This window comes from Typopeltis vanoorti, chromosome 4, assembly GCF_054136105.1.
Source record: "Typopeltis vanoorti isolate ZY-2024b chromosome 4, IOZ_Tvanoo_1.0, whole genome shotgun sequence".
NCBI classification, from domain to species: Eukaryota; Metazoa; Arthropoda; class Arachnida; order Uropygi; family Thelyphonidae; genus Typopeltis; species Typopeltis vanoorti.
Genome location: NC_143552.1, coordinates 10,121,378 through 10,140,113, shown reverse-complemented (window position 1 = coordinate 10,140,113; position 18,736 = coordinate 10,121,378). Strand labels below are relative to the sequence as shown.

At 37.0% G+C, this 18,736-nt stretch overlaps 1 protein-coding gene across 1 annotated transcript in view; it reads right to left on the bottom strand.

Moving 5' to 3' along the window:
- Positions 1 to 18,736, bottom strand: part of l(1)G0004 (RNA-binding protein pno1) — a 148,385-nt gene that overhangs the window by 48,272 nt on the left and 81,377 nt on the right. The window contains exon 4 of the mRNA XM_090390999.1: positions 12,646 to 12,729. Coding sequence (XP_090247125.1) covers positions 12,646 to 12,729 — 84 coding nt within the window. The remainder of the gene's footprint in view (positions 1 to 12,645; positions 12,730 to 18,736) is intronic.

Genomic DNA, 18,736 nt, shown 5'->3' with positions numbered 1-18,736 from the left:
TTTAAAAAAAATCACAGGAGAACTGATATCTTTCTAAGAAATTTGTTCCCAATATGATGTGGGAGCTTATGTTAGTGGTTGAGGGGATGATAAGTAAGTCTTGCCAGACACTTAGCTTAAATTCTGGTAGGTAGATTCTTGCTCGAACCTTTTCATATGCTATGAAGTTTGAATCTGAAAGAGTAGTAATTCTTAGGTTGTCTAAGTTTGGCAATATTATTCCTTAATTTATGTCTCATACCTTGGAGACAGTCCTTTCTAATAGTTGAAGCACTGCATCCTGTATCAAACAAAATATTACATTTAGAACCCAGGATTTCTCCTCTAACTCTCATCATTCTTTCATTAGAAGCTTGGTGTTTCTGAATTCTATTATTTCTTCTATGGGGTATGTATCCAAACTTTGAATACCAGCTTTTGATAGAGTAATCCTTCTTGTTATAATAACAATTTCTAGCAAGATGTCCAATTTTGTTGCACCTGAAGCATTTAGGAGGATCTCTAAGGGTAGTGAGATATTCCTTCCTTTCTTGAGATTTATTAGGTACTTGCTGACTAAAACCCTCGAGTTTTTGTATCACTCTATCCAAACTTGTTATTATAGGTAGATTTTGTCTTTGTACTTCTTGTTCTATCATCTTGTTGATTCCCATTTGTAGAGAGGTTATTATTCTAATGAGATTTCAAGGTAATAGATGTAAGCTGTGTCACCACTTGATCGAGATGATCTAATTACTGGTTGCTGCAATCTGTTCACTTCATGGTGAACTAGAGCTTTCATTTCTTCCATCAATTTCATTCTGTCAGATTTTTCACTGTTTGACATTTGGTTAAAATTTATAGGATTTTCCCCAATATCCTTCCTCTTTCTCTTTTCCTTTTTACTCTCCTTTTCAGTCTTGTTAATGACAGAGGAAAAATTATCCTTTTCTAAGATATTTATACAGCTTATATTGGATGAGGGAGAGAAATCCCCTATCATCTACTCTTTTTCCTTTACAGCTTTAAAACACTTTTCCAATGTGGAAATTTTCCTTTTATAGGCTGTTTCCCTCAATTCTGTTCTAACACCTTGCCAGAATTGTTGGAACACAGTCCATTCTAAATGAGGTTTATCTTCACTTGTGACATTTAAGCTATTAGATAAAGTTAACAACCGATTGTAAAAATCTGAGACAGTTTCTCTATCCTTTTGTGAAACTCTCTGTAGCTTCCATAAGTTTGGGCCAATACTTCTTAACTTTGAGAACTGAGAAATAAGGTTGTCCTTAAATATTTGATAATCTAATTATATTAGATTATCAGAATTGGAGATGAGTTAAAATATGTTCTAGCCTTTCCTATTAATTTACTTCTGAGTAAAATTAACAGTTGAAAATCCGTCCAATTTGCTATTTCTCTAAGTTTTTCAACATAAGTAAAAAAGGATATTACATCATCTGATTCTTCACCCGAAAACCGTGGGTTCACTGTACGAAAAAATTCACTATCTTCCATTTTAGAACTAGATGAAACAGCCACATTAATCTATTAACAACAATTTTAAAAAATATCAGAATCCTAAAATAACTTCTATGTTTGCCTGATTCTAGTTTACAACCAATTCACTTGATTCACTTAATCTACTTTTAAAGTTCTTGAGATCACTTTTTTTTGATACTCTTACAAAATTTAATACTTAATATTACAATCTTTGTTAGTGAAATCAAATCCTGTCGACTGCCGCCATTTTGTTGTATCCTCTTTCGTCTTAACCCATACCTTGGATTCGACATGTTTGTCACTACGATGTTCTTAAACAAAAAGTAAGTTGCTAGTTGATTTCTAATCCAAATATAGAGAAAATTTATATTTATTGACTGCACCACTCTGTATCTAAATTAGTCCAAGAATTGAAGTAAAACCAACTCTCAACTATTTCCCCTTAATATGTTATTATTATGTATACAAGCCGAGTTTATTTAACTTATTTATTTCTCCCGCTTTGGTTCCAATATTTTATGAATGGTGCAGTAAAAGAGATTCAGGCAAAATACAACTTTAGATCAGTAAAACAAACATTTAATTTAGGCTTACAAATTATACACTTTAGTTTAAATCACTGAATAAGGTATTATAAACATTTTAGCTCATCTGGTAATATAGTCATACTATCTCAGGCAATGGTTAATACGTTGTCTGAAATACAGCTTCACAAAGTTCATTTAACTATTTAATAAAGTTCAATGTCATAAAGTTCCTTAGTGATCAATTACATTAATATCTCATAGTTACTTAAGTTCCAAATACAATAATAGGGCAGTAACACTTCTTCACAAGTATACACTCTTAAATCCATACTCCAGCTAACCTCCGCAATAGTTACTGTTAATATAGGGATATTCTAGGAAGAAACACACACATATCTCCGCATAGGAATATCAATAGTTGAATGATTCTTACCGGTAATCTTCCTTGTTCATCTACTTATATACAAACATTTCTAATAACTGTATACACTTAAAACAATTCACAACACTCATTAAAACAAATCTTCTTAGTAATAACTGAATAAATTAATGGTCGCAACTCACAGTTAAATGTTCTTGCTCAGATCAAAAGGCTTGTACTATCTTTGACATCACTTGACCAATTTAGTATTCTACTAATAACTCTTGAACTAAGGTAACACACAGTAATTCTTTAACTTGAAGTTTTTATGCACAATTGCCTATACTTCCGGCATTTGATTAATCTTTTAGGCACTATATCTCTTAATACAGCTATCGTTTAAATTCAACCTTGCTGCCTCTACTTATTCTCTTGGTTACTCCGTGCTAAGCTTCAAGTTTCTGTGTCCCCCTGAAAAGTCGGTCTTGAATTTAAATGCCAACTAAAGTATAGCTAGTCATCCAGTTGTCACCTTGCTATCTTCCATTGCTTTATTTGTTGTTCTACAACTTACTAGCTAACTCGCTCCTCGACTAGTAGACCTAAGCGAGCTACTTGACTGACTCGCTGTTATCTCTCTACTCGCTATTATCTCACTCTGATTCCCCAAATCAATCTCCTCCGATTCCATCGGAATGAATCGTTTTCTCCGTTCTTCACTTATATATCCCCTCTTCCTGCCGAAATTGTTCTCATGCTCTACTTTTACTAAAATCCTTTCCAGTCTTTCAATACCAATCTGCCACGCTTTGTTCTAAACTCGTGCTAGCTATCTTACATACGTCTCCATGACAACCAAAACAAAATATAATAAAACTGAGGCATTGTATAACATTATACCTCTACATACAGGAACAAATAAGGAATATTTACACTTCAATTAATACACAGTTAAAATGTTGAATACAAATTCTTATAATATTAATATAGCAATAAATAAAATAAACTTAATATTTTAATACAGAGTCTTTTCACTATTAATATATATCATTGATTAATTAATTAAATATTAATAGAACTTAATGGTAGTTGCATGAATATTAATTTATAAACAAGTGATTTACATTAAATAATAATTACAAGTCTAGCCCATGCGATGGAAGATCATGTTGGATTCTGAAGCAAATATTAATTACTCAAATTTCTATATATTCAGAATCCAACAAAAGTGAAGACTCATCAACACTTTGCTTGTTAAGACCCATCATTGGATTACAATGCTGATCGACTGTAACTTGCATTTTGTACATTTCCTTGGAAAATAAAGCAACCATCACAACCCTTACTTACGTTATACAAGTTATATAACTTGTATAACGTAATTACTCAAATTTCTCAATCATCGAAATTTTCGGCGATAAATTTTTTCAGCATCTAATCTTTGTCCTTTATGTTTTCATCACCTCCTTACTTCAAATCAATGTCCCCTTTTGCTCATGAGGCTGCTACTGCCCTCTCCAACCCCCCCCCCCCCAGATCATTCCAGCACCCCCCCAAAGGGGGGGGTACCATCCACTTTGGGAACCACTGCTCTAGATACTCTTTTACATAGGATTAAATGAAAGAAGACATTGGTATTACACAGAAGTTATCATAAATCATCTTTAGAACCAGCATTTGCTATGAAGCACTCCTCCCAACCTCAACAAGTATGGCTACATTAATTTGCTAAAAGATCTGGAAGGGAGTCACTCTGAGATCAGATAAACTGACTTCTTCAAATTGAGTTTATGATTACCCAGCCCATATAGGGCATCTTGTTCGGATATTAGTTCTGTTTCAGTTATAATTTGAATTGTTTCTAATGATTTAGTTTAGAGCCTGTGTGCTTGCCACAGTTATTTGTGATCTGAAAATGCTAGGAAGAAAACCAGCAAAATATTAGTCAATTCAAATTGATTTTTCTTCCCTGACAGTGGTCGGGGAAGAAAACACCAACGCCAACAAACCAAATACCAATATGAAGTGCCACAGCTGTGAAACTGAAGTTGCTGAAGAAAGAAAAACAGGTATATTGTGTAGTTTCTGTTGCCTCTGGCTACATACTTCCTGTGCGAAAATAGATGAATCGGAGCACAAGCTTTTTACCGATCTCAACCAGCCTTACTTCTGTACTCCCATAAAACATCTACTAAACCTAGATAAACGAGAGTTGAAAACCTCGAACAACACCTTAATACCATGATCAATACCTTCTCCTCCAAAATCCGAAAGTTGGAAACTAAGCTCGAGATATTCGACGACCAGCACCCAATCATTAGTGCACCTGTGCGTGTTAATGCGCACAGGTGCACTTGTGATCTTTGCGAACTAATCCCACCAAAGGTACACGAGTCGCTTAAGGCCGAAAATAGAAGACTCAACGGCGTTATCCTGAACTTTCCAACGGAAAACGGTAAATCATTAAAAGAAGACATCGGCAAACTAGCAGGAGAATGCAATTTTGATCTCAGAAATATCGTCAAATGCCATCGTTTCGGATCCTGAAACAAAAGAAAGGACGGAATGAGCTTTCCATGTCTCGTGAAAGTGATCTGCAATACACCGACCAATACATCCAAATTTATAATGCCAATAAACAACAAGCTAAAGGACACTTGCCCCAAGTTGCACATACGTGCTCGACCTGATTTAACTTTTGGCCAGAGAGAGAACAAAGACGCCAACTCTGAAGACAACTAGAAGAAAAAACACCAAAATGGAGACAACAATTGGAGGACAGACCACAAACAAACCAAACTAGTGCAAAAACCAAGTGATGCCACTAATGGCCACCAAGGAGACCAGTATGCAGGCACTACATAGGAAACGTGTAACACTCTTGCGGTCAAATCCATGCCTCATAGAACCTTGCATATCCACTTCACCAACATCTGTGGCCTCAACTCCAACCTTAATAGTGTCCACTACCATCTACAGTCCACCAAACCCCACCTACTCTTTTTAACAGAAACTCAAATCTCACCTTCCCCCAACACTATCCTTCTCAACTTTCCTAAATATACACTATTTAACTCCTTTCGACCCAAGGGTGGCATCTATGCATATATCCACTCTGACATACTCTGCCAGAGAACACCTAACCTAGAATCGCCCAACTTCGACCTTCTTTGGCTGAAAATATCCCCCCCCCCCACTCAATCAAATTCATCTGCTGTCTCTATCGCTCTCCTAATACCACCAACCACTCTATATGTAGTGAATGTAGTGAGTCCTCTGGGTAATTTGACCACAACCTAGTGCTCACCTCCTCCCCTATGCAACAACGCTTACACAGTCACTCCCACACAACAGTAGTTTGGCATTATAACAATGCCAATTGGGATAGTCTCTAAGAATACTATGCTTCATGCCCATGGTGGTTGGATTATTGTTTCCGGTTTTCCAGTCCAAACATATGCACCAAATGTATCACTAAAGTAATCCTTACTGGCATGAAAACATACATTCCCCACACTACTCTGAACTGCCGTCCCCTATCTAAACCCTGGTTCTCCAAAAGATGTGCCAAGGTTGTACAAATGTAAAATCAAGCATACCACAACTGGCTCAAATCAAGAACCCAATCTTTCTTTATTGCCTATACAGAAGCCCGAAAGAGATGTAAGAAAATGATCAATGCTTCTAAAACGGAATTTGAACAGGAAAAAAGCAGGAAGCTTGCAGCCTGTCCAAATGGCAGCCATGCCTTTTGGTCTCACACCAAGACAATTGGTTGTAACTTTTGCCCTACACTATTCCACCCTTATTATACCCAGATGGCTCAAGTGCAACATCACTCACAGAAAAAAACTAACCTCCTGGCTTCACACTTTGCCTCTAATGCACACATAACCATCATCATCATCATCAAATTCCTGCCACGTACCCTCAAGGGGTGTACAGGATATGACAGTACTACATGAAAAAATAACATCATTACTAACTTCCTATCTACAATTTTCCTCCAAATCAGTCTGTTACTTGTCAAGACTCCAACATTATCAGATCTTATATTTCTATCGTCTAAGGCACTTTGTACCGTATCAATCCACCTATATCTTGGTCTTCCTCTGGGTCGTTTTCCTGCCAACCTGGCAGAGAACACTTGTTTTGCTAATCTTTCCTCTCCCATTCTATTTAAGTGACTATACCATCTGAGATTAGCTCTGCTAACGCATTCCTGGATGCTGACAATGTCAAGTTCTTTCCTAATATCCTCATTTTTAATATGATATTGCCATTGATGCCATCTGTTCATGCCTCTAATCTTCCTCAGGACTCTCATATCTCCAGTCTCTAGTCTTTGGTAAAGTGTTTTACTTCTGACCCAGCTCTCAGATCCACAAGTTAAAATTGGTTTGAACACAGTCTTGTATACAGCTAATTTAGTGTTCCAACTAATTTCTTTCTTATTACATATGAATTTATTCAATTGAGTTCCCACGATACCAGCTTTGCTGATTCTGTTGTCTATTTCTATATTTAGTTTACCATCTTCAGTAAAAATTGTGCCTAAGTAGCTGAAATGTTTTACTTGTTCCACAGGTTCTCCATTCACAACACAGTTGACATTTTCAATGATTCTGCCTATTTTCATTGTCTTTGTCTTTTTATTGCTGACCTTCATACCATATCTATTACAACAGCTATTCAATTTAGTCAGAGAATCTTGCAGACTTGTAGTGGATTTATTTAGAAGTATAACATCATCCGCATAAAGCAAAGAGCTGACATTAACATCTCCAATTTTGATATCAGGTTTAATACCACATTCCTTCATAATGTGATCCATATAGATAATGAATAACAGAGGGGATAATGTACATCCTTGTCTCACACCAGATTTAACATTAAACCATCTTCCTGTACTTCCTTCAATTCTAACTGCTGACTCACAACTCAAATAAAGACTAAGTATTGCTTGATATAATGCCCCATTGACACCATATAACTGCAGCGTATTGAATAGCTTCTCTCTTGGCATCTTGTCATATGCCTTTTCCAAATCGACAAAACTTAAATACAGATCTTTGTTATATTCCCATGCTTTCTCGACTATTTGTCGTAAAGTGAAGATCTGATCCTGACAGCCTCTATTTGGCCTGAATCCAGCTTGTTCTTCACCAAGCTTTTCTTCCACAATTCTTCTCAACCGTTTCTCAAGTATACTTGCATAGATCTTGCCAGGAACACTCAGTAGGGAAATACCTCTGTAATTCTCACATTCAGTTTTATTTCCCTTTTTATATATGGGTACTATGAGAGCTCTACTCCAATCATCGGGAATTCGCCCCTCTGTCCAGTCTTTCTGAACTATGCAGTGCAGCCACTGTAAGACTCTTATTCCACCATACTTCAGCATTTCTGGTCGAATATCATCTACTCCTGCTGCCTTTCCACATTTCAAGCCTTTGATGGCTTTTTCGAATTCAAGTATGGATATGTATTCCAGACTGCATGCCTGGTCAGTGTGTTTTATCACTGTGCTGTCATCACTGCTTGTTTCATTTAGCAGTTTTTCAAAGTAATTACTCCATACTTCAAGGATATCTTTTTCTCCTGTTTTCATTTCACCTTTATCATCTCTAATTCCTTTTACAGCACTCTTTCCTCCATTCCTAAGCTTCTTCAACAACCTCCAGAATATTTTGCCACCTTCTTGATATTTATTTTCTATATTCTTGCCAAAGTCCTCCCATGACTTTTGTTTAGCTAGTTTTACACACTGTTTAGCTTTCTTACATTTGTCTCTGTATTCTGTAAGAGTAAAAGCTGACTTATTTGCCAGGAACTTTTGATACGCTTTCTTCTTTTCCTTCACTGCCTCTTTAACTTCCTGTGTCCACCAGGGAGTTCTGATTTTTTTGTCTTTGCACACAACCTCACCACATGCCTCTCTGGCAGAATCAATCAATGTTTCCTTCAGAGTTTGCCACTGAATCTCCAAGGTTTGATTCCTGTTCTCAAACTCTTTCATTTTCTTTTCAATAATATTTCTGTATTTTAGTCTACAGTTTACATCTAAGAGCTGCTCAACTTTTATTCGCTTTAAAACTTTCTTACATGTTATTCTTTTCAATATGAAATTCAATTTTATCCTGCTCAAGACTAAATAGTGATCACTTCCAATTTCAAATCCTCTGTACACTCTGGTGTCCTGCACCAGGGAGAAAACATCACTATCAACAATAACATAGTCAATGAGACTTTTCTTATTCCTAGCCTCTTCTTTCCATGTGAATTTGTGCACATTTTTATGTTGGAACATGGTGTTAGTAATAACCAGTCCATGTCCTGAGCAGAAATCCAACAGATATTTGCCATTATTATTAGCTTTGCTCTTTTCTCCAAATTTTCCCAAAATATTTTTGTATGTCTCACAATCATTTCCTACTCTACTATTTAGATCCCCAACAAGGACCAACTTTTCCTTTTTCATTGTGTCAGTTGCTTTTTCTAAAGCCTCAAAAAATTCCTCCACTTCTACCTTAGTAGAACCTTCTGTGGGACCATAGGCACAAATAAGTCTGATTGTCCAGTTCCCCATTCTCATATTTGCCCACATTTCTCTACTTGAGACTGACTGCCATTCAAGAAGATTAGCCTCGTATTTTGTGTTGAATACTATGGCTACTCCTTCTTTTCCTTGATTGTTATTGCCTGAATATAACATTTTGTATTTATTGCTCAGAAAGATCTCACCAGTTCTGGTCTTTTTTGTTTCAGTCACCCCTATTATGTCGATCTGGTACTTATCTAATTCCTCAGCTAGCTCCATTTCTTTGCCATTCAGGCTTCTTACGTTGATGGTACCGATCTTTAACTCTGGTGATGTTGAGTTGGGGTTTGTTTTCAGATTTGTTCCAGTAGCTGACTTTTCGCTGTTCGCCCTGGTTCCCTGGCGAAAACAACGGGGGCCTTGTTTAACCGGGCGACGCCCCAGCCGGCATGAAATTTTGTCATGTTGTACCATCATTTTTAATTTTGGTTTAACCAATAAGAATACAATTTGGTCGGCTAAATCCCAAATTGCCAGCCCATCCTCGTTCGTTCAGTATCAAAGTAGATACCCAACAGGGTGCACCACGAGAAGGCGAGGATTGGACATTAGGTCAGAAGCCCTGGTCGGTTCTCCGCATTCCTTTAAAGGCTATGTGGAGGTCTCCTCTCAGTTATACAGCTTTGACCCTTAAGCACCCCGCACACATAACCAACAATGGTAAATGTCCTCCAGTCATTCCAACTGCCCAACATACAATGCTCCCTGTATCCTTTTGCCAAAAAGAGTTCATAAACCTGTTGTCTAAATTAGACACAAAAAAGTCTCCTGGCATTGATGGCACTATACTCCAATTGTCCTGAAGGTCTGTATACCAGAACTGACTCCTGTCCTATGCCGTCTGTACATACTCTCTTACTCCACAGATATATATCCCAAAGCCTGGAAACTGGCCTATATTCAATTCATTCCTAAAAAGGGGTGACAAATCACTTGCATCTAACTACCACCCTATCTCACTCACTTCAGTCCTCTCCAAAGTGATGGAGAAAACCATCAACTCTCAACTCCTATTCTACCTTGAAGATACCCAGCTATTAAGCGACCACCAGTATGAATTCCGTCAATGCCGATCAACAGGAAATCTACTCTCATACATCACCCATTGCTGGATAAATGCCATGCAGAAATTTGGCAAATCCCAAGTAGTTGCACTTGATATCTCTAAAGCCTTTGACAGGGTCTGGCACAAAGGCTTACTAAGCAAATTCCCATCATTTGGCCTGTCCCAGGATTTCTGCAATCCATCTGCAGTACATTGTCTCTATTTAAGCTGTAAGTCAGCAATTAGAATTGAAGGAGGCACAGGAAGATTGTTTGTTGTTATATGAGGTGTGCAACAAGGGTGCACATTATTTCCACAGTTATTCATTATCTATATGGATCACATTATGAAGGAAAGTGGTATTAAATCTGATATCAAAATTGGTGATGTTAATCTTAGCTCTTCTGAATAAATCCAGTACAAGTCTACAAGATCCCATGACTAAACTGAATAACTGTTGTAATAAATTTGGCATGAAAATATGCAAAAACAAACATTTCAGCTATTCAGGCACAATTTTTAGTGAATATGGTAAATTAAATATGGAAATAGACAACAGAATTAATAAAGTCAGTAGGGCTGGAAGTCAGTTGAATAAATTTATATGAAATAAGAAAGAAATGAATCAAAACACTAAATTAGTATACAAGACAGTGTTCAAACCAATTTTAACTTATGGATCTGAGAGCTGGGCTAGAAATAAAATACTTAAGTTTAGACCTCTGATATGAGAGTTCTAAGAAAGATTAATGGAGTGAACAGATGACATCAATGGCAGTATCACATTAAAAATGAGAATATTAAGAAAGAACTTGCCATTGATAGCATTCAGGAATGTGTTAGTAGTGCTAATCTCAAGCGGTATGATCACTTAAAAAATGAGAGAGGAAAGATTAACGAAACAAGCATTCTTTGCCAGATTGCCATGAAAAAAATCAGAGGAAGATCAAGCTGCAGATGGATTAATACAGTAAAAAGTGTCTTAAAAGACAGATATGTAAGATCTGATATTGGAATCTTGACAAATAACAGATTAATTTGGAAGAAAATTGTTGATCAGATATTAGTAATAATGGTGTAACTTTTTTATGTAGTACTATCATAATTATGCTGTACCCCCCCACCCCCCCGAAAGTACATATCAGGAATTCAATGATGATAATGAGTTAAAAAGGACATTGATGTTATTTTAAATGATTGTTAAGCATTATCAATATTCAAGAATGTGCATAAGCAGAGCCCAATCTAAGATGGTATGGAACCCTTAAACAGAATGGAAATGAAACATAATACTAATTTACCTTAGTTCTGAGGAACCAACTAATCCCCACCCCCACATCTCACACACACGCACACACACACACACACACACACACACACACACACACACACACACACACACACACAAGGTATTCTCTCAAAATCAAAGGAATATCAACTGTATACTTTGCTCTTGACTCCAGCCTCTCATGTATGAGAATATAAAAAAAAAATTATTCATCAATATCTGCATGCAATTAAGCTCTTTAAGGTCATTTTTGAGCACATGGCAATGGTGGTGGTATCTCCAAATATCTCCAAAATAATGTCACATGAACATAGGCCTTGAGATCTATGTGGCCAAGGAATGATTCCAGCTCTTCCTGTCTAAGATCCTAGTAGGTATTTATCCAAGTGCACCTGCATAGCCAGGTGAAAATCTAACGGAGCTCCACCCTACATCATGTCAGTACCAATGACAGCAGGTTCTAAAAAGGTGCCATATGCTTTTTTTTTTTTTAGACATCACAAAACAGGTTAATTTCAGCAAGTCACATATAACTTTCACTGTGATATCCAGATGGATACAATCAGTTTGTTTAGTTTTTCAAGAGAAATGAAATATCATCTCATCACTGAAAACGAGGAAGTCAATAAGCATCTCTTCAAATTCAAATCAACTGAGCATGTACTCACAGAATGCTGTTCCACCTCGTTGGCCGATGGCAGTTGCTGTGACTGTCGAATTATGGTTTAGCTTAAAGTGCAGTTCATGATAAGTAACAAGTGTGGTAAACTTTCTTGGAATATGAACAAAAGAATTCACAAATGTAACAGCCAGCCAATGCTCTTACCCTTGCAGGTGAATCTTTGTTCACAAACTATCTGTACCAAGTTCTAACTGGCCTTGGATGGTCCAATTCCATATGTCCATCTGAAGAGTCACTGAAAATCACAAGCATCATTTGTGCTTTTTTTGCACTTTGAGATGCAATTTTGACCTCAACAATTGCAGCATTCCAAGTCTGTTTTGTTCATCCTATAATGTCTGAATCTGTAAATAAATATCTCAAAAATAAATCCATATCTTATCCCTCAAATGAATCAAACATAATGAAAGGCTTATGTGTTGGTGATTATTCATAGTAGCCTTTCACTTTATAAACACCAGACTAGAAAATCCTATCCTGTAGTAACTGGACTATCATAACAATTACACAGATATAAAAAAATGTTGATTTATATAAAAAAAAAACAAATATAGACATACAAGTGAGTTGGCCTGCTACTAAGTGGACAGTGAAAGACTTAATATAAAACTTTTTATTACATGACTTAAAGTGAAAGGTAAACTCAGAAATATGCAAACCTCAACTTCAAATCCTAGCATGAAGGCTTGAACGAAATCACATGCTTTCTGCAGTGAAGTAACATCTCTTGTAGTTTTGGGAGCCTACAAAAAAAAAAAATTAAATAAATAAATAAATAAAATAAAATAGTGCATAATAATTAAAAACACTACTATAGAAACAAATAATTTAAAATATTTAAATTACTAATTATTGCTTCTGTTTGGGTGTGCATACATATATATACATATATAAATAAAATCAACTTTACTATTATGAATTAAAAAGGCATCAAAGGTTTATTACAATGTAAGGTTTGTTACAGTGAATTTCCTTTGAATTATGCTGACATTTTAGGCCAGGACTTTTTGGTAGTCTGTTATAGAGAAAATGCTCACTGTAAGTGTTTATTACACTGAAAGGGCCACACACACACACACACACTGGTGCCCAAAACCAGTTGTAAATTTCATGAACTACATGAAATTTACAACTGCAAATTTCATGTAGAAAGCAAATATGCATTCAAATTTTTGAATTGCGTGCAAAGGGGTCATGTGGTAGCACTCAACTAGATAAAAGGCTGCACTAAGTAAATTGTTTGAAGGAAGCTCTTTATGTGAAGAAATAAAGTTGCAAACTTGGATGTCTTGTAATGTCTCAAAGACATCATCTAGATCAGTGTTTCCCACCCTTTTTGATGTCGCGGACCCCCTATAGCGAACGTTAATTCACCAAAGCCCCCCAAAAATAAAATATTTTACATATCATAAACATGAAGTAATAAATTACAATTTTACAACACTAAATATGTCATTTATGACAATGCAATACTGTTATAAATGGAGATATTCGGAAGAATATGAACATATCAATTAGGCCTAATATTATGAATTTAACACTCACCTAATGTGATGGCTGGTGCAGTTTTTCAGATGTCAACTTTTGCATGTCAGGATCAAAACTGGATAATTTCAGACGTAGATCTCCACGTTAACCCTGTTCCTGTATTTGTTTTTCATATATACAAGATGAGAAAATGTTGTCTCGCACAGATATATAGTGACAAATGGCAATAGATGTCTTACAGTCCTTTTGGAAATTTCAGGGTAAACAGACTTAGTTTGGAACCAAAACTCCATTAACGGTAACGAAGGAAACAGCATTTTGAACGTTGAATCACAGGACGTTGTTCTACTTCGACAGAAGGAAGTTCATATTCCGAGTCTAGAAAGAGAGTTTTCATCCAGTCTTTTTTTTCAGGACAAAGTGGAAAATACAGACGTAGTTGAGACGCCAATGACCTCATATGTTCAATCATACTTTCAGCAACATCACTAGAAAGGGGTTGTTCACTGAAATCACTCAGTGTGTGAAAGGAATCGTATTTTCCTTTCTTGATACGGTTGCATCACAAATTTAACTTCTTGATTGTTGCCTCTATCTTGTCTTGCACAGAAAACACGGTGACAGATGTACCTTGAAGGCTCGAGTTAAGAGTATTCAAGATGTTAAAAATGTAAGCCAAGTAAGCAAGAGATGAGAGCCAGGTGAAATCATTTAAATAGTGTGTTAACTCAAATTTGGAGTTTATGAGGAACAACCTTACTTTGCCACGAAGCTCAAATAACCGTGTCAGAACCTTACCCCGGGACAGCCATCGGATTTCTGAGTGCAATAATAAGTGTTCGTGATCACTTTCCATTTCATTACAAAGTGCAGAAAATAACCAGCTGTTAACCGGCTTTAATAAAATTGACAATTTTTATTGCCTTGTCTAGAATGGTTTTCATTTTGGAGGGCATATGGCAGGTAGCTAGTACTTCATGGTGTATACAACAATGTGTCCATTTCATAAGAGGTGCAACCAAACCTTTATGTATTCCGGACATTGCCTGAGCACCATCTGTGTTGATACCTACACATTTTTCCCATTGAAGTTTATTTTGGAGTTATGAAGTCATTGACAACGTTGAAAAGGGCTCCAACAGTTGTATGAAGAGGTAACGATTCACAGAACAAAAAAGTCTTCACAAACTTTATTTTCGTGTTCATATTGCACAAAAGTTAGCAAATTAGCATTATTTGAAATATAGTGGCTTTCATCCAACTGCAACGCAAATTATTCACTATGACATAACAGTTATAGCAAAATATCTTTCACATTTTCAGCCATCTCGTCGATTCTTCTTTTCAAAGTACTGTCAGATAACAATATTAGAGACACCTCGTTGACATGTTTTTCACTAAACAAGTTCTTTGTTATCGCTTTTGCCACAGGAAAAATTAAATCTTCCCCAATTGTATGGGGTTGTCTATTTCTAGCGAAAAGAAGGGTGACTTCGCAAGAAGTAAGAACAGCCTTTTCATTTTTTGTTCCACACACACACTGTCCTTAACCAAATTCTGTGAACCACAAAGTTGCAGTTTTTTATTTTGAAAATATCTATTGGCTTATTAACTGATTCGCCATGCTTTGTTTCAAGGTGGCGTCTCAACTTCGACGATTCCATGTTGCAAAGTGTTATTGATTCATTCAATAACACTTTGCAACAAAGAACACACTGTGGTCTGCCTTCGCCGTCTTTATTCAGAACGGAAAATCCCATTTGCTAAGAGGATGGACAATATTTGTGTGATTTTTGAGGGAAGGAACTTTATCTGCACTGGTACTATTTTCGACAACACTAGATCCACTCGGATTATCGCCTGTCTTGCGTTTCAACAATCCACACTTTAACCACCGATTCAAATAAGATCCAAACTGAAAATCAAAAGTTTCGTTGTGAACTCAATTTGACCAAAAGCAGAAAAACTGAATATTAAACCGAGAAAAACACACTTGTATAATATTATAAATCTCCAACCCAATATAATATTATAAATTATAATTTATTAAATTAAATTACAAAGGGCTGGTTATTCACCTTTGCTAATAGGATGGACAATATTTGTGTGATTTTTGAGGGAAGGAACTTTATCTGCACTGGTACTATTTTCGACAACACTTTCGACAAAACAAAGGGAAGAAGTTATGGTACCAACATTCGTGTTAAATTTTACTTAAACCATGGGCCTCAAGAGCCAGAGATATATATTGTAAATATCCCAGGTGTGAGCAACATGATAAGATAAAGTTTAATGAAAATAAACTATCCCACAGACCCCTGGACCATAGGTTTGGAAACACTGATCTAGATGATTCAAGTGGGGAAGATTATTATTAGAAAGCTTGAAGAAGGCTGCAGAATTACTGATATTGCAAGAGTTTGGAATCTCACATAGTGTCATATGCAGGCTCTGAGCAGCATTTCAAATCAATGAAATGTATTCCAGACATTTGCAAAGAGGTTTCTCTCTCCACCACAGAGATGAAGACAGATTTTTGGTTATTTATTATTATTACAGGCAACTCCAAGGAGTCCATAGACTCATCGAGGGAGGCCCTAACATCATGTCAAGAACAACTATTTGATATTCACACAATATCTATCATATTTCGCCTTGAACTCATTTACAGTCATGGCACCCACAATAGTACAACAGACACTGGCAGCTTATTCCACTCATTCAACACTCTCCAAGTAAAAACCTAGCTCTAACACATTTGCTAATCACACTCTTATCCAGCTTCCATGTATGACCCCTAGTCCTCCCAGAACCTGTCCTATTCTCAAAAATATCTTCTGAATTAATCTGATAGAAAAAAAATTAAAATTCTAGAAACCCTTCAGTAATTTGAATGTCTCAATCATATCACCCCTTTTCCGTGTATCAACCAATTACTGCAACCCACAAATCTTCAACCTGTTCTCATAAGGTTCATTCCATAGACCTGCCATCATCTTGGTCACTTGTCTCTGGATCCTCTCCAGGATCCAGACACAAGTGACCTCCTCCCCATCCAGAAGAAACCCTGGCGCCCATATCTAGGCACAGTAGTCTAGATGGGGTCTTATCAAGGCTCGATACAGAGGAAAAATAACCTGTTTGTTGCTGCTTGTTAAAGTATTTTTCAGCAACCAAGTGATAGTCTAGATGGGGTCTTATCAAGGCTCGATACAGAGGAACAATAACCTGTTTGTTGCTGCTTGTTAAAGTATTTTTCAGCAACCAAGTGATTTGATGAGCTGATTTAGCCACTTTTGCGATGTGCTCCCTAAATTTCAAATCCCTATCTACCAACATTCGAAAATCCCTGGCCTCGTCAATCTCCTGAAGTACAGTTCCACCAATGTGATATACTGCTGCTAATCTTTTCACCCCAAAATGCATAACCTTACATTTTGCCACATTAAATTGACATCCATTCTCCTTAGCCCAGTCCTCCAAACTATCCAAATCATCCTGCAAGATTTTGACATCTTCTGCATTCACTATCACCCTACCCAGCTTTGCATCATCAGCGAACAAATGAACTGTTCCTCTTAGATCCTTCCCTATATCATTAATGAACAGATTAAACAGCAGTGGTTCAAGAACAGAACCCTGCAGCACACCACTAGTCACAGGCCGTTTTTTGGACTCTACTCCTGAATAAACTACTCTTTGATATCTTTCTCCATCAACCACCCACCTATCCATCTCACCAACCCTATATTCATCCCCATATGCTGCAGTTTACTGATTTGAATTCCATGTGGTATCCTGTCAAAGGCTTTAGCAAGGTCCAGTAGAATCACTATAAACACATTACCCTTATCCAGTTCAGCTGTCACTGTGTTATAAAACGTGAACAAGTTACTGCGGCATGATCTACCCTTCACAAAACCATGCTGTCCCCCAAACAGTATCCCATTTTCATCTATCCAATCCTGTATTTTCCTCTTGACTATTTTCTCCAAGACCTTGACAACGATTCCTGATATGCTGATTGGTCGGTAATTTACAACAGCAGTCTTGGAGCCTCCTTTATGCAGTGGAACTATTTCCCCCTCTTTCCACCTCCTTAAGACTAACCCAGACCCAAGACTCAAATTAAACGAAATGGTCAAGGGCACTGGCAATTCTTTAGTCACTTCACATAAGACATGAGCTGGTATACCATCCAATCCCACAGATGTATTGACATTGAGGTTTTGTAATAGACTATTCACCTCCACTTCGATCACCACAATTCCCGTATAAGTTGTTGGTTCTTTCATTCCTGCAATGTCACCAACTGGATGATATACTCTTGCAAAGTGCTCGCTCAGTAATTCCACTATATCAACTGATTCGGTTACCTCCCTACCATCGGCATTCTTTAAAATCATTCTGCCACATACATTTTTTATACTTATACGGTAGTTTTTTCGACATGCAACACATCTAAAAAACTGTTTGGGATTCTCTTTAACCTGCATGGCTAATGTTCTTTCATAATCCGCTTTTGCTTTTCTTACCACACTCGTTACGCTTCTGGCCTGTGATTTATACCGTTCATGTGCCTGTATACAGTCAGCCATTGCCTCCTGAAAACACTTATTAACCGCCTCCCATGCACTATCAACATCCAGCCATTGCAGTTTTACATGCCATGGCACCGAACCAATCAAACTACTAAGCTTGTCATACTTACCAGCCCGATAATTCCACACGTATCCCGTCTTAATTGTAAATTTCACACCTTTAGCCACCTCCCAAGTAAGGACCCTATGATCACTCTCCCCAATTGGTGGCAATGTGGTCATATTAGTTACAGCCTAATTCTCAGATGCAATTACTAGGTCAAGTAATTGCACTCTCTGACCCCTAGTATTTTCCATTACATGCTGTCGCAAATAGTTATCCCTTAATAACCGCATAAAATCCAATTCCTTCCTCCCATGTGTCCTCTCCTCCCTCCAATCAATGTTACCATAGTTGAAATCCCCCATTACCCTCCTTCCACTCATTTCTTCTATTTGCTTATGCATACTATCTTCACCATCTATTCCATCACCTGGTCTATAGCAGCACCCAATTGTATATTTTGTTCTGCTAGTCTCAATCTCACACCAAATAGCCTCAAATGTGCTCTTTTCTCTATCCTGGAGTTCAACTTCTATTCTCCTTGGCTGCAGCTCATCAGCTATCATCAATAACACTCCTCCCTCTATTTTATTCTCCCTGTCACTCCTGAACACACTA